At 42.0% G+C, this 17,681-nt stretch overlaps 1 protein-coding gene across 11 annotated transcripts in view; it reads right to left on the bottom strand.

Moving 5' to 3' along the window:
- Positions 1–17,681, bottom strand: part of DAB1 (DAB adaptor protein 1) — a 483,239-nt gene that overhangs the window by 15,304 nt on the left and 450,254 nt on the right. For 7 of the 11 annotated variants that reach the window (XM_061451126.1, XM_061451125.1, XM_061451123.1 and 4 more), the window contains 3 exons: positions 7,134–7,190; positions 3,533–3,595; positions 2,289–2,397 (listed from right to left, as the gene is read on the bottom strand). In XM_061451126.1, the coding sequence (XP_061307110.1) occupies positions 2,289–2,397; positions 3,533–3,595; positions 7,134–7,190 (229 nt within the window). The remainder of the gene's footprint in view (positions 1–2,288; positions 2,398–3,532; positions 3,596–7,133; positions 7,191–17,681) is intronic. The other 4 variants (XM_061451129.1, XM_061451134.1, XM_061451132.1 and 1 more) reach the window with 1 other exon arrangement.

The raw sequence follows: 17,681 nt of genomic DNA, 5'->3' as shown, positions 1-17,681 counted from the left end.
GTGGGGGAAGAAAGATGAAAGATTTTAACACTGCTGTCAAGTGGATGCAGAAAAAGCTACACAATAAATCAGAAACATGCAGGCCACATTAGTGATCCCAGTGCTTCAGCACACTTGAAAACTGAAAGACATGGTTGAATTCTCACCACTGAACAAATACTTGCATACAGAAACATAGGCTGGTGGATATTGACAATAATCGTTCCCCTTATCTGAAATGCTCTTTTCTTCCTCAGTGGGTACCCCCATGGATCAGTTAAGACCTGTGTGCATGGATCTTGTTGGGACTGAACACGATCATAGAATCCTAGAATGGTTTGGGTTGGAAGGGAACTTAAAGCTCATCCAGTTCCAACCCCTGCCATGAGCAGGGACACCTTTCACTAGAGCAGCTTGCTCCAAGCCCCTGTGTCCAACCTGGCCTTGAACACTGCTAGGGATGGGGCAGCCACAGCTTCTCTGAGCACCCTCATAGGAAAGAATCACTTCCTTATAACTAATCTAAATCTCCCTTCTGTACTGGCTCATGCTGGGAAGGAGGTGCCCATATGCTGCTGAAAAACAGGCAGCCAAGAGAAAGCAGAGGGAAGGAAGAAGATGCCCAGGATTCCCTCCTCTCTGGAGCTCGGCCAGTGTTCCTCCTCCTTTTTGTGACCCACCAACACCAGCTAGCTCCTGCCAATGGCACAGATACAAAACTGGATCTAAGTTACAGGGAAGAACCTTTAGCTATGTTAGATGACAGCTCAAGGGCCCTCTAATGACAGTGTCACTTTCTTGCAAGAGAAAGCCTGCGCCATCTCTTCTGACACAGTTACAGCTCAAACCACTGGGACTCTGAAGAGCAAAGAAGTGCCTCAAATTGCATATTAAAAAGTCAGAGCCCAGATGGATTCACATTATAAAATCACATTTTGTTATTAATTGGTTACTTGAGAGCACAAAAAAGATCTTGAGCTTCTGCTGTACTACATACCTAGTAATAACAAACCGCTTTAGGTATTCTTGTAGCATAAACCCCTTCTAATCTAAGGATTAAGACTAAAATTATAATGGCTTCCTATCAGACCTGAAGCCTTCTCTTAAGCTACAAAGAGTTTGACTCTGTAGGAATTATATGATCAAATGCATTGTTATTTACACTGAAAAAAAACCCCAAACTAAAACTACTGTAAAAATGTTACAATATGAACCATGTAATACAATTCTGTTCCACTGATACAAGTATTATGCTTTACAGAGATGCTGTTTCATATTTACATTAATTATTTACTGCTAATACTTTACAATATGCAACCTTTCTTTTACTTGTTTTCAAGTGAGTGCTTTTCCAAGTCCTCCTGTAGCTTTTCCTCCTCGCTTTATTACTAGGCTGCTTTCTAATGCTAAATGTAAGGGTGGCTGCAAAATCTTACAGGGAAAAGCTCAAAATAAAATATAGAAACTGAATTGTTAAAGACTAAATTAATGATTGATAAAGGAACAGTAACTCAGATACATATCTGCTTCAATAGATGGCTCTGAGGGATTCTCCAGGTATCCTTTTATCTTGCTGCTACACTAAACTCACCCAAGCAACGAAGGTTTCCATCTGACATTATCCCTAAACACTTCACCATCAGTGTAACCTTTCTGAGACGCAGTGGCTAATTTGATGCTGTAACGCAGCCCATCAGAGGAGTTAACCAATTAGGAAGTCACTGTTGAATGATTCAAGGCACTCCTCCTCCTTTTGCTAAGCTCTTGCAGTGCTCCTTGTATCCCAGGGAGAGATCAGCAGTCAAAACCACACGCCTTGTGTGTCTGTGCAGAATGCTACACAGCTTTTGAATTTGGAGCACTTTGAGGAACACAGAAAAGTCTAAAGGAAACACCAGGATGTGACTAAGTGGAATACCTTTGAAATGCAATCCCATTCTCCATGTCTTATTCTCTGTTTAAGGGACGCAGCACAGAATGTTCACTGCTGCCACAGAAAGAGCAAAGCTAACCTAAATGCTTTGTTTTCTCTTGATACTGTACCTAGAAGGTATGGTATCCAGATGCTGAACTGTGCCTGAACTCCCAGTGACTTTTTTGGCTTTTCCTTTAAAAAAACATAGGAATATTCAAAATAATGGACTCCCTGCTTCTTAAAGACTTGTTTTGCCTTGCCCGGCAGCACTGTCCTCAAACCCCTTCCCTGCTTCCATTGTACCACATTAATGCCCTGAGCACTGAAATGCAAACCAGAGCTGAGAACTGATCCCAAATCTGACTTGAGCCTCTATTTCTGGTAGACTTCTTACCTGAGGGTACGGCAGCAGTGCTGAAAGGTACAGAACCAAACATGTCTGTACTAGCAGGAAGTGACTGGGATGAAGATGGGATAAAGGCATCACCTGGAGTAGCAGGAGTCTGCAAGAAGACAGGAATAAAATACAATGATGGCAAATCAGCTGCAGCTTCTGCAGCATGTACTTTGCCATCACATCATCCATAATTCTAAAACCACAGGTTTGGAGGGAAGAAAGAGAAAGAAAAAAGAATGGAAAGATGTAGAAGGAACAAAGCAATAGAAATAAGAGTATTAGAAATTGCTGGAAACAGGAGAAAAAAAGAAAATGAGAGACTGTACCTGAGAAGAAATAAAACTAACATTTGCCTGGAAAACCTCTCATGCAAAATATGGACAATATTTCTTTCCCCAGAAGATAGAGACTTGTGATTCTAGGTGTTAGGTGACAACGAGCAGAGGCAGTGACCAACACATTAAAGTAAGAAACAGTAAAGGTAAATGAAGTACCTGCAGGATTGATGGAAAAGTGAATAAATGTTGCTTCCTATTAAACAACAGGACTAGAACTGTAGGTCTGTATTAAAGAAGAAACCCCACCCAAGCAGGCTAAGGATGAGGAGACAGCACTCTGAACATCTAGTTCCAGACATGCTCCAGAGTACCTTGGATGTCTGAGGCTCCTGACTTCACAGTCACTTAATATATTCAGTTTATCCATACTCCCTTATAGCTTAATGTAAGGTTCAGAAACTCTATAGAAAAATGACTGAGGTTTCATTTTATAATGCAGAAAAGCACGCTGAGAAAATTCCCTTTGCCCTCAAAACACATTCAGCCCTTTCTCTCTTCACTGCTTTATCTTCCTTCCTTTAACAGCAGTTCTGGGATGTGCTTGGTGGAACCAAAGAGACATGATATATAAGGCTGTAACTGGATCTTAGAATCTTCCTGCAATGCAGTGGCGAGACAGAATGCAGTGAAGCATGTACCCCTGATAAACACCACGGAAGGAGATCTGCAGCTCAGGTTATATCTTATGTGACACCTAGCCCTATATCAGAAAAATAAAAATTGAAGAGATCCTTTGCACCGACTCCACATTCAATTTCTTCCCCTTTATTTTCTTGCAACATAAAAAGTACATTGAAATCCTTCCTGCAGGAATGGCTGATGACCTGAACCGCAAATGTGATCCATAAACGTGCTGAAAATAGCGCGTAGAAAAACACCAGTTCAGTTGCCTTGGGTACTCACTGGGGGAGAGGTTACATCAGGAGGAGTGGACATGTCCCCAAAAAGCTCTAGTTGGGTAACAGCCTGTGAAGAGAGAAAAAAGAGAAACAACCCCTTTATTTTTTTGAGGAGAAGCAGCTGCGAGTTAACTACTTACAATGTGTAAAGTTAACTAGGAATGGCTAGGAAGATAAATCCCCCTAAAGAGATGTCGGCTTCAAAGGTCAAATCCCATATGGAGGAAGCACATGGGTTCAAGCTGTGGGATTTTGATACTGCTGATGACACAAACAGACAGCAGCTGACCCTGTAAAATAGCTCTGTAGGGAATTCTCCACCATCAAAAAAAATGAATAAAGCATAAAAAACTAACCAGAATGGGACTGGATGCATTACTGCTCTACCGGCATCATCAGAGAGCACCAAGAATGATTTATGGCCAGCTCCTTTCCTAAATCCCCATTTCAAAACACAGCAGCAGACTATGGAAGTGATAGAAGGCTACAGAAGGGAAGGGCTTTTAAAGTGCTGCCTGATTTCCCCTGGCCCATGGGACAGGTTTGACCTGGATAAGTGGATTTCAAGGAGGATGCACAACTGGGTTATTGTGAGTTTGTAGCTCTACATTTAAATCATGCTAAGATGCTTTCTGAGGGTGTCCTTCAGTTTGATCTCAAAATAGGTCACCCATACAGGTCTCACTCAGCTGGACCAGAAGAGAAAAAGCACTTTCATAATAAGGAGCACCTTGGGTGGCTGCATAATCAAAGCTCCTTCGCATACTCTGGACTAAAATAACTTTCTTCCACCCATCTACCTCTACCAATCAGTTCAGATGAAGTCCAGGAATGGTAAAGCATGGATTCCCTATAGCTCTGCAGGAAACCTAATCCACATCTACCATCCTTATCAGGGTGGCTGTTCTGGAAAGCTTTGATAGGAACTCAGCAACTACTCTTTCTCCACCACCTTTCTTCTGCTTACTGCCTTTCCTTCTTCCCTGTATCATACTGCATCACACCCACACACCTGAGAAGCCATAAATGTCATTGTGAATGAGATTTAATGCAAATCTTGATTCAGTTTGTTGATCTTCCTCCCTAGCTTAGGGACATAAACCTTGCAACCTATCACATACGCAGGTTTGAAATTCAGTTGAGTCCTGACTTACAAAGGCCTTGGACTTAGACCACATGGGCTGCTTGTTCTTCACAACCTACCAAATGAACAACACCACCCAAAGAATTTTTTCCTGCCCTCAACCCTCTATTAGAAATGACCCTTTAAGAAATAAGACTATCATTCAAAATATAGTAATTGCAAAGATTTATCTATTTCTGCAATCCAATCTCTATTGCCATATACAAAAGCAACGCTACAATCACTTAGACCTGTAATTTGTCTAGCAGCTTGGATGATCCCCAGATTTCTGTCTAATGATGTACCTAAGGATGAATTACTTCACATTTCCTCACATCATGTCTTGTATTAAATAGATCACATTGCTTTAGTGCTATGGCAATATATTTGCTTCTTCTGGGTTTATATATCCCTCTAAGCATCTGCATGGAGATGGAAGAAGGAAGAAAGAAGAAAAACCATGTTTTCTTCAGGATACACCAATTCTACACCAATTCTAGTATACATTACCAAAATATTGCTAGAAGTAGCTTCAGCAAAAAAAAAAAGCTCAGAAGTCACTTCTGCAGCGTGTGCAAACACACAGGGCAAGCATTGTTAAGGTGCCCAGAAAAGTCAGAATGACAACTGCAGCACTTGTTTGGAAATCACTTCAAGCCTCCTATAGGCACTACTGATTCAAGAGATGCCAGGTGACACCAAATCACTGAAAGAGCAACTTTCTTCTCATCTCTCCAAATTGCTTGTTCAGCACCACCGCTAAATCTGCCCTTTCCTTGCATCACTGCTGAGCTTTTCACTGTTTTCTTCTCTCTGGCTTGGTAAGAAATAGCTTGTGTCTTTGGCAGGGAGGTTGGAACTGGATGATCTTAAGGTCCTTTCCAACCCTAACTATTCTATGACTCTATGAACAAAGGTTTCCCCAGGGCTTCCACCCCAGGTGAAGCAGCAGGAGAGCAAGCCAGAGGGCATGTGAAAGGGCAGGGCACACGTGGTTATACAGACTAAGGGGAACTGTCTGTAAAGTTATACGTTTGTTGTGGAAAAAATATTAACCATTTCATGTAGAAGGCCAGGTTGAACGGGGCTTTGAGCAACCTGGTCTAGAGGAAGGTGTCCCTGCCTGTGGCAATGTGTTGGAACTGGATGAGCTTTAAGGCCCCCTTCCAATTCCAAAACATGCCGCGATTCTATGATGCTATGATCCTTTGGTACATATTTGAAAGGTGGTAACTCTGATCTCCATGCCTTGATACCCGTGTAAAGTGGGAATCATAATACTTTCCAGAGTGCTTCAAGGTGATGGATCTTTGGAAACTCTGCACAGATATAATTCTATTAAAGTTCTTAAAAGAAACACTAGGGATGGATTTCTACACAGGCAGCTGGAGAGTGACAGGAAACCTGTCTTTGCTGTTTGTTGTAATACACATCATAGAATCATAGAATCATAGAATGATTAGGGTTGGAAAGGACCTTAAGATCATCCAGTTCCAACCCCCCCTGCCATGGGCAGGGACACCTCACACTAAACCATATCACCCAAGGCTTCGTCCAACCTGGCCTTGAACACCACCAGGGATGGAGCATTCACAACGTCCCTGGGCAACCCATTCCAGTGCCTCACCACCCTCACAGGAAAGAATTTCCTCCTTATATCCAATCTAAACTTCCCCTGTTTAAGTTTTAACCCATTACCCCTTGTCCTGTCACTACAGTCCCTAATGAAGGGTCCCTCTCCAGCATCCCTATAGCTCCCCTTCAGATGCTGGAAGGCTGCTCTGAGGTCTCCACGCAGCCTTCTCTTCTCCAGGCTGAACAGCCCCAACTTCCTCAGCCTGTCTCCATACAGGAGGTGCTCCAGTCCCCTGATCATCCTTGTGGCCCTTCTCTGGACTTGTTCCAACAGTTCCATGTCCTTTTTATGTTGAGGACACCAGAACTGCACACAGTACTCCAGGTGAGGTCTCACAATATTCCCCAAGAAAAAGGCACATATGCACAGGGGAGTTACTTCTTAACAGAATAGGAACCTTATGTGCAAGAGGAGCTACAGAACTATGCCAGAGAATGCAAACAGAAATTTAGTGGGAACACAACTTTCTCATTTACTTACCAGAGACAGCTTTAAACAGCAACACTTGGAGGTGGGATTTTAAATCCCAAGTGGTTCAGATCTGGATTCTGGATCTAGGTTTTTTGATACAACCCTATTCTCAGCTAAAGAAACGAAGGCATCTTCTCTGACATAGACATAGTTTTACCCACTTTCAGCATTTGAGATTCTGGGTACCAAAGAGTTTTCTTTTATTTTTGTGATTTCACTGTCTCCACAGAACTGATTTCACCCATTAGGCCTTTCTAAAGTATTCACATCCGATATTAGTGAAGTTAATCTCAAACAGAACATTTTCAAATTGCACGTTTCCTATAGATGATTTAATCTCTATTTCCTTAAAACATTTTAGTGTCACAACCTTACCTGAGTGACTGAAACAAGATTTTCATCAATGTCCAGCAATAAGTTTCCATTCTGCAGCTGTAAAGCATGATTTATGAAATGAAATGAATGATTTATGAAAATGACATGAATTTCTGAGCATGAAAATGATAACCTCCATAATCATTGCCTTCAGTACTGAACTGAAAACCCCTTCCATCTTGCAGCGAGCACAGATATAAAATCATGTAGTAAAAACAGTGAGTTTGCTTCTGGGATGTGGAGCAAACATACATGCTATTTGTGCTAAAAATCGTCTTCTGGTGTATAAGGCAATTTTACCACTTGTATCATAAGTATCTATTTTCCCAGATATTTATTAATTCAGCAATAAGCATAGCCTGTGAGCTCAGATCCTGCTTACGTTAATATAACTTTTCACTGCCTTGGTGAAAGACAGGACTTAACATCCCAAATGGGACTAAAGCTGTAAAAGCAAGTATGTGCAGAAAACCACAGCTTTCTCGTAACTAAAGAACTATAACACCAATGTAGACCTAGTGAAGGTGAATATTTCCCTTCTATAGTAATTTTTAAAATCACTTACAGAAATCAATCCAAGTTATATTTAAATCCATAGTTTGCATGTGTGTAATTACATGTTGGAGTATGCTGCTCACGCACGCATCCATATCTATATCCATCTACATATTTAATACAAATTACCACTTCAATGCCCTCAGAGTGCTAGCTATATTTACTGTAGCATTGGTGATTTTATTTCTCGAGAAACAAACATAACAGCAAGTTATTGAAAATCAAATCTCAGATGACTGAGAAGCTTCATACAAGCTCCCAGCCAGTAATCCCATCTTCAACCAAAGGCATTTAAAAACCTCAGAAACAGCCTAGAATGCTTTATTTCCCTCCTTCATCTCATCACAGACTGGAAGAAAAGAGACTGCAAAAGGCAAAGCTAAAGGAAGAAAATGCCACAATCCGTAACCAGGAGAGGACTCAGTTCTGGGGGCTGACAGCGTCTTCATCCAGCTCCAGGTAAGGAAAGTGTGAACGAAGCTTTGTTCATTTATTCAAAGAACTCCACAGACCTTGAGAATATCCTTAAAATGAACCCAGAAGGGTTTGCACCTTCAGGAGGGGCTAATTTTGGCTGCTAGTTAATCACTGTTTGTTCTGATAGCCCTCTTGTTTAACCTCCCCATCCTCCAGCACCCAGGGATGCGGCTCGTGCCGCTCGGTAGCTCCAAAGCCCCCAGCCACACCGATCCCTCTGTGAAACCAGCTGAGAAATAAGCATGTCTCAGCACAGAGGAAACATGTGCGCAGTGTTCAACGGACCATTAGAAATTCCCACCTGTGCTACAGCGGGACCTTGCAGAAAACATTTGCCCAACATGTCATGGTGCATCCCCAAGTGCCCAATTATCATGTAGCACTTTGAGCTGCATCTTCCATTAGCTCGTGTTCTGCATCACACACTGGTGAGGAGACACTTCCTCAGGGTGAAATATCCCTGTCTGTTAAAGCATGGAACGGGCGGCAACGGTGACTGTGCCAAGGCTGCCACACGGTTACAGAGGGCAGAATTTGGCCCTTTGAGCCTTCCTCCAGTTTGTGGGTTTGATACTAAGCGCTTAACCTTCACAAGTAAAGTCCTCTCCCTCCTTCTGCAGTGCATGACATTAAATAACCAGAAGCCTGGAAAGATGCTCCAGTCCTTCATCCTTCTCTAGGATTGCCGTCTGTGGGCTTCTCCACAGGGTAATGTAAAAGCTAGCTTTAACTATTCAAAAATGCATCCCCTTGAATATGAAAACACCCCTACAGCTTAGTCAACCAGGAACACACCAGTCACTTACGACCCGCCATGCAGACCAAGGCGGAGGGAAGAGTATTAATCCTTGTATCGCGGTGACATTAAACCTATAATGAAGGCTCCATCTTTCTATGAAGGCGTGTGAGACATGCTGTAAATCTTCTAAACATGAAATATGTAAATCTGGCTTCTTAAAGCAGCAGCAAGCTTTTTAAAGCACTCCAGCTAGTAATGGACTTCCTCAGGACACTTCTTACTCAGTAAAGAAAAACATACTATGCAAGAGCTGGAGAAAAACCAGGAGTACAGAGATAAGTAAACCGCAGCCTTCATAAAGCTGAACCTAGACCGATTCACCTTCACTACAGTATTCACTCTGATTAACAGCTACTTTGAAAACCATCTCTTCTAAGCAATGCAAAAGTTCAGCTTTTAAAAGAGAAATCTAAGATGGGCCTCTTGCACTCATAGGAGTGTGAAACACTTTATTTCTTTCACTTCTAAATACATAACCAGCCACAATATTCAACTTCTGTTACTCAGTCTTGTTTTACCAACAGCTAGGGATCTACACTGACTTGTAGAATGAGAAAACCTGCTTAATATTGCTCTACTTCTGCAAACAGGATGATAAAAGAGTGTCTAACAGAATGTGGTTCTGAAACGTCAGAGAATGAAGCAAAGATGGTGCTTAAAAAACATGAAAATGTATTCAGTAAATAAATTGTACTCTGTTACAGAGCTCAGACAGTAAAAAAAAAGTACAAAGGATACTAAATATAGCAAATAACTAGCAACTAGTAATTAACCTTTGAGCTGGGTATTAGCTATTCAAATCTATTACACCAGCAGAGGGATTTAAACTTGGTTTCCTGCATTCAGGGTAAGTGCTGCACCAGTTGGCCCAGTAGACAAAAGAGTGATCATCCAACTGTGCTGCCTCTCTGCATTTCAAATTCCCTTTTCCCAACATGTATTTTACACTGGCAGTCTAATGACAAGTCAAATGGTTAGTCAAACTAAACACTTGTGTTCGTATTTCACTTGCAACGATAAATATTTTGGCTGTGTCAACTATTTGTTTCTGATGGTTTGAATCATTATTTTAGCTCAGCAAAGCTCCAGTTATTTACACAACCTTATACCACAAGTGTTTATATTCCTACAAGCTCCATGAGCTGCAAGCAGCTTGCTAATTAACCACAATTCATTCTAAAACACAATTAGAACTATAACGAAGGAGCATGTCACAATCATGACTGAAGTGATCATTAGTCAAACCACGTCTAGTAGGTTGAGACATACTGAAAACAACCAACAAGACATATTGTTGTGCTGTGAAACCACTGTTGGACTAATGAAGTAGCATGATAACTCAACAAAGAACTGCTCAATTGCTTCCTAATTAAAGAGAATACACTGAAGAATATGTGTGTGAAAAAAAACCCTGTCAATGCCTTTGCAATCTTCAGCTTCCTACAGATCCTAAAGATCCTCAAATGCCATAAACTTTCCCAGTTACAGAGGCAGTGGCAGTGTTACCATCAACCCTGATTTATACAGGTAGGGCTGAGCACAATCTTTTTAGTTGTAAGGATGCTGTGAACATTTCGGGTGATTCCCAAATGGTACAGGTCATGTTAACAGCAAGGGCTGCCATAAAACTACATTGATAGATCTTTATCCAAGATATATGCATTTGGGCATCCACTACATATACAGGGTTCAAATCCAGTGCTTAGAATCCTGTGGGATATAGGAACCCTCCTGTTTAAAGTTTCTCTTCCCAGTTTCATAGGTAACTTGCCAGAAGCACTCTTGTTCAAGCAACTCCCTGTATTTTTCCTGGATGTAACAAAACCAAGTCCTGACTTCGGTATGATGTACCCAAGTACAGGGTAGCCTTGAGCTTCATCGCATTCACCAACTGGCCAGTTCCCTTTGCCTGTTCACTGGGAAGCAGTGTATGTGCTGGTTAAAAATGCTCTTAGTCAAGGCTTCACAGCTAAAGAGGTAGGATGGTTAAGGGTAATTGACATAATGGAGTACTGAGGAGTGTTTGAGCGAATTGCTTCACTGGTGCTCGATAGCTTCCTCTAAATGAAGGATCTCTTCATATGATCAAAACATACATTCACTCATTTGTTTATTTTCTCTTCATTAAAGGGAATTTAATTCCGAATTCCCTGTGTACTTTGGGTATTTACTCTTATGGGAAACGGTATTTAAAACATTTCAATTGGCACTTTTCTCTGACAGCCTCTAATAAATCAAGAGTCCAAAAGAGTAACTCTAGCTTAGAGCCAGACCCATGCTGCTTCCAGGCAACATGACACTCAAGATAATTAAACTTCCCAGAGCACAGAGGATGCTGGTGCAAAGGTCCCAGCTGAAAGGTCACCTCATCTGTATCTTCTCCGGACCCCATGCGGTGGGTTCAGAGAGCATGGTATACACCATGGTATACACCAGTCACATCACACACGTTCAAAGGAAATCAAGTCCAGAAATATCACTGTGCTGTTGAACTGAACACTGAGGCTTTCAAAGTGTTGACACAAGCTGCGAAAGCTGCTGTCATTTACATTCGTGATGTTCTAATAGGCCCTAACATCTGCCTTTCAGACACATAAGCCTGTCTCTAGATTTAGGTTCCTTTATAAAAAAAGATGTCCCTGCCCGTGGCAGGGGGTTGGAACTGGATGAAATTTAAGGTCCCTTGCAACCCAAACCATTTAATGACCCTATGATTTTAAAACACTTGCAAGCACAGTTATACAGGTCTATCTAATGCCTTTCAAAATGACAGGTGTCTGAAGCTACAACTGAGCTTGAGAAACAAGTTATTTCTACCTTCATTATTGAATGCTGCCTCGACATGCTATTTTCCAAGCCTTGAAATTTCCTGAATATCAGCAAGCAAAAATGCCAAGTCCTGTGTACTTCTGTACTTAGTAACGTAGGATAACACTGAATTAATCAGGAAAAAACCACAACAGGTTCTCCCCAAACTGATGCAAAATGCATACAGCATTTCCCCCAGAACTGTCTTCCCTTTAGTTGTGCAATTGATGCTATTTAATGCACACAGCAATACAGACTAGCTAAAGCTACAAACTTTGCTACTTAGAAAGCAGATTGTGTGGAAATAAATGTTTTAGCAAATCAGTATGAGCTGCAGGGCTCTGAGCAAATCAAAACGTAGTGAATCAATACAACGTGCAGCCGTGAACTTAATATATCAGCAAGCATCAGATAAAACCTGCATCAGTCATATTGCATAAAGGACAAAAATTCACTGTGTGTACAAGAACTTTACTCCACAATCAATGAACCTGACCCATGGTTCAGCCACACTCTCTTTTCTCTACTTTGGAGAATATCAGAAGGGATAGAAGATTACCCTGGAAAATGTATAGGAAACCAGGTAAGGTCAGGAATGCAAATAAACATGAAGTCATAAGACATGCGACCTGACAGGCTGCATGACCATGACTGCAAGGGGCCACTGAAATGTTCATCACTTAATTTATACTGCCCATTGTCCTGGCTTCAGCAGTAGCAGTCATTTTTTCTCCTTCTTAGTAGCTGGTGCAGTGCTGTGGTTTTGACTTTCGGCCTGGGAACAGGGCTGATAACACCGATGTTTTTAGTTACTGCTTAAACGTTTAGCCTGACCAAGGACTTTGTGAGCCTCATGCTCTGCCAGGGAGGAGGGGAACCTGGGAGGAAGCAGTGACAGGACACCTGAGCCAAGCTGATCGAAGAAGTATTCCATACCACAGCACGTCATGCCCAGGATATAACTGAGGGTTACCTGGAAGGGCTAGTTCTCTGCAGGGTTGGACTAGGTATTGGTCGGTGCTCAGTCGGGCAGGGTGGGGCAAGTTATCGGTCGGCGGGTGGTGAGGTGTTGTATTCTCTTCCCTTGTTATTTCCTTTATCATTGTTATTATTGGTGGTAGCAGTAGTGATTTGTGTTATACCTTAGTTACTAAACTGTTCTTATCTCAACCCATGGGAGTTGCATTCTTTTCGATTCTCCTCCCTATCCCTTCGGGAAGGAAAGAGGGGGGAGTGAGAGAGCGACTGCGTGATTTATGGCTGACTGGGTTTAAACCATGACACCCATGTTCTATATTAAAGTACAAATCTTAACACCATACTAACACCCATGTCACCCATATCCAACAAGATGACCCTGTCATAGGGCAAAACCTGCAGCTTTGGTTTGCTTCCTTGTTTCTTGCTTTTTCTGCAGTACAAACAGAGAGCAAATGATGGAAAACTGATCAAGGGCAGTGCTGCTGGATTACAGCCTTCCCCATTATGTGTTTACGTCCCAGAATCCTAAAGGATTGCACTGGGAAGTAAAGTAAGTTCAATGTTTTGATAGCATGTGATCATTCTGCTGGTCGTGCAGGGTTAAGGATCCCATTGGGGGAGCCGTATTACAGATGCAGGAATTAAAAGCCTGCTAGCAGGAGTAGTCCTACGGGTTAAAAAGAGCTCAATATGTGGCCCATATATGTGGCCCAAATCAAGATGACATGCAGAAAAAATTAAATCATGACATTTTATTCCCATCTATGCAACAGTATTCCTACACTAGTAAAATAGGCTATTTGACATGCTAGATGCAAAATTATGGATGGATCGAAACCAGAAGTATGCAAGCACTTGCTTTCAACATTCAGAAACGACAGAGATTAAGATTCAAAGCCTTAAAAAGTCTATACATTAACAATGGATTAATTCTAACATCTAATCCTCCAGATTGTTGGAAATCAGACTGAATTCAGGTTAAGAGCTTCTTGAGTATTCTTGTTCTACCTGGCATTGCAAGAACAACTTTTCAAGTTGAAGTATCCTGAACTTTGAGCCAAGGTGCTAAAACCTACATGAGGCATGTATGTAAAACACATGAAGAAATTTCACCACTTTATACTATAGATGTTATAATCTGGGAAGACTGGAAGGAATAACTGGTTTCTGCTTCCTGTGCCATTAAATTTCTTATTAAGATGCAAACCACAAAATATCCCCAGAAAATGTAACTTAAAAGGAGAAATAAAAAGGAAAAAATGATACAAAGTCAAACAAAAAAATACAGATTTAGTTATTACAGTACTTGATGAGAGAGCTAACATCCTACTAAGTACAGCTTCCACAGGTTGATGCTGGTGATCCCTGTGAAACATCCCTGACGGTGGCTAGCTCCTCTCCTTGGAAAGGAGACACAAGGGGTTGAGCAAGGTCTCAGACCTCTAGTGAAAGTTCAGGCTTTAAAGTGTTTTTTGCTGTGGATCCACTCCAAGCTCTCAGCTGCGTAGCTGTTTATGCCAGTGCTGAGTGAAGGTAAAAGGCTTTGAATCAGTTTTTACTCGCATTTTGTACAGGTAAAAGCAGAAGCAGAGAGTATAAAACAGCAGATGATGGGGCCCATGGGTCTTGCTAAAAGGAAGGAAAAAGCACCTTGACAAATCTCAGTGACCTTTCATAATGTAGAAGCAATTAAATCACAATTAATGACAGACCTTGACTGGTAACACACATACCTAACACAAGTCCAAACAAACCAGGTATGTCAGCTACCTGCCTAACATACCAAACTTGCCCAACATACCAAACCTGCCCCACGGCATTAAGGGAGCTGCCTCTTCTGCATCACCTTGACTCAACTGAATGCAGGACCCTCCTGCAGTGCCAACAGCTTCTTTCTAACCCCAATAATGGAAAAAAAAACCCAAACCTACAAATACAAGTATCTTAAGACATGACAGTGCAATGTGAGCAACATCGCTGGATATCACTTAGTAATATCCATGACAACTGCCCAGAGGATAACACAGGGCAGGTTGATGCAGGTCACAAAGAAGATGGTACCCACACAGCACATGGAAACAAATAGCTGATGTGTGGAGAGGCTGTTATAATAAGGGCCTCCTGCTACAGCACAAGTCTCACTATTGAAGACATGAACATCACAACATCTCACCTTCAGGGCTCAGATGTTACCTTTGGTATGGTGCTAAACATTTCCATTATAAGCCAGCAGTGGTATCAGAGTTAATATTGGTATTAAATCAAAAGGCAAGCTGAGAGGAGGGACACATGGAGCAGAGGTGTTTTCAGTGCTGCACAAAATCTCAGAACAGCTAATGCAAGGTCTGGACTGCAGACACCGATATGGGTATCCACTTCTGTCTATAGAAATAGCAAAGGCCCAGCAAAACACCAAATAAACTCACAACACAAGACATTACCATAACACATATACTTTCAAACTGTGCAACAAGCAGCTGTGCCTGTTAAAAACAGCCATCCCACACCACAATGTTAAACCTTGCACACAAGGTTTAAGTGGGTGTAACTTAAGTCAGGGCATTTGAGCACAGGTAAATACAGCGGGCAGCTTTCCCAGCACAGACAGTCAGGCTGGGTCTGTGCACACTCTTTCTTCTCATGTTTGAAAACCTGACCTAGAAAGCCTGATTGTGGAGGCTGAAGCCGATGTCACCAGTTTGGAAGCTGTTTCTGTAAAGCTGTTGATGCAGGGCTGTCCATCCCTTCCAGATAACCTCAGGCACGCTGCCCCTGACACGAGACCTGAACAAATCAGACCCGCAAATGACACCATAATCAAAGCCAGAATTAAAACTGAGCTTTCCCAAACGCAGTTTCTTAGTTCAAGCAGAAGGATCAGGCAACCCTTACGGCTTCTAGACCCATTAATTCTCAGGTCCAGCCCAGCTTCATCTGCTCCTCCCATGCCTTGCTCTATGGCAGCCAAATTACTCCCTGTCCATTCCACTCAAGTTTAATACTTTCCACATAGTTGTAACTAACCGAATCGCTGCCTGCATTGTAAAGCATCAGTTATAAAGCCTTGAATCTTTATAGAGCAGTAAGATGACTTGTTTGAAAGCCTTCATAAAACTGTAAGCAGATAGTTTAGACATTCTGATGAGAAGAGAAGGTTTTATTATGATGTGACTGACAGTCTCCGTGAAGGGTATTTACAGCCTGACTCTTATTACTAAAAACACCATGACAGGTAGAACTTGATGTGGATGCATAATGGGGAGACGATGGGAAATTATGACAAAAAGAGCTCATTAAACATTTCACCTTTTTATAACAGTTAATTTTACATACAGAGCTACAATTTCTCAGTGGAATCAGTACCACTTAACACAAGCTTTTTGGGTGAGCTTGCTTTCTTTATCTGACTTGATGTCTATTCTGACTGAATGGAGAACAGAAGAACTGGTCTAAGGAAGGAGCAGAGAGAAATATGGAATGAGTAGAATCATAGAATCGTTAGGGTTGGAAAGGACCTTCAGATCATCCAGTTCCAACCCCCCTGCCATGGGCAGGGACACCTCACACTAAACCATATCACCCAAGGCCTCGTCCAACCTGGCCTTGAACACTGCCAGGGATGGAGCATTCACAACTTCCCTGGGCAACCCATTCCAGTGCCTCACCACCCTAACAGGAAAGAACTTCTTCCTTATATCCAATCTAAACTTCCCCTGTTTAAGTTTTAACCCGTTACCCCTTGCCCTGTCACTACAGTCCCTAATGAAGGGTCCCTCCCCAGCATCCCTATAGGCCCCCTTCAGATACTGGAAGGCTGCTATGAGTACATGAAGAGTGAGTTGATACAGAGGAAGGGAGGAAATAGGATACCGTGGACAGTGTGGGTTTGAAGCATGCCCCACAGAGGAAATCTACGGGAGAGTAGGATTTGCTGGGAAGGGATGTAGCAAAGAGATGGGGAAATACAAGAATTCTAGCGAGCAAGCAATCTTCATCCCAATGTCAGAGAAGGGACTTGGCAACCAGCCACCACTCCTAATTGAGTTCAGCAGGTCCATCCAAATCCTGAGATCCAAGACTCATTCCTTTCCACCTCATTTGCACCATATTTACATTACTTGATTTCAGAGATCATGAGGAGTCACACTATAAAGTACTTTGACATGTTCTGATAAATGGCCCCACATGATGGCACAGTGGTGTGCAAGTACATCAGCTATCTCAATGTATTTACAATGTTGAATACTTCTGCCTCATGGCACTACCAGGAAGAAGCTTCATACCTTCAGCCACAATTGGACCCCATAAGCACAGAAGAAATATCTGCCCCAATAGTACTGGTTTCTTAGGATGCTGTTAGCTCACTGAAACCCAGTATGAATTAACACTTCTCAGTTTCAAAGCAACCTCTGAAAAAGGGTTTCAGGCTTTTAGTTTTTCCACTGTGGTAGATCTCACCCCACCTAAGCCTAACCATTCAGTAGTTATCAAACCTGCAAGGCATTTATATATCCTATGTAGCCATGAAGGAACGATGTCCAGATATACATTTACAGAGGGATGCTTCATGCAGGCAGAAGGAATTTCCCCATGAAGCAGCTGTTTCTCTCCATTGGCTACAGAAGTCAAGGGTTGAGAGCACCTAGATAACTGCTTTGGCATCCCTCACTTTTATGTGCAAAGACTAGAGGCAACTTGCCTGGGAACACACCACAGGAAAACAATCCCAAGAAGGAAAACTGATTCCTGTCCAGGGAATGTGGCAGTTCAGTCTGAACTCAAGCAAAACTTGCTGCATTTTTATTAAGTGTTGTATTTGTTGTCAGAAGAGAGAATTCATGGTGCCTGAAACCTATTAGGAGCTACAAAAAGTTTCTCACTTTACTCATCCATTATGAAATTACTGAAAGCAAGATCTCCTAATAGAG

This window comes from Pezoporus flaviventris, unplaced genomic scaffold (genome assembly GCF_033815535.1).
Source record: "Pezoporus flaviventris isolate CSIRO_AGI_PZ_B2104156 unplaced genomic scaffold, CSIRO_AGI_Pfla_v1 ptg000013l, whole genome shotgun sequence".
Lineage (NCBI taxonomy): Eukaryota > Metazoa > Chordata > Aves > Psittaciformes > Psittacidae > Pezoporus > Pezoporus flaviventris.
This window is presented reverse-complemented; position numbering and strand designations above follow the sequence as displayed.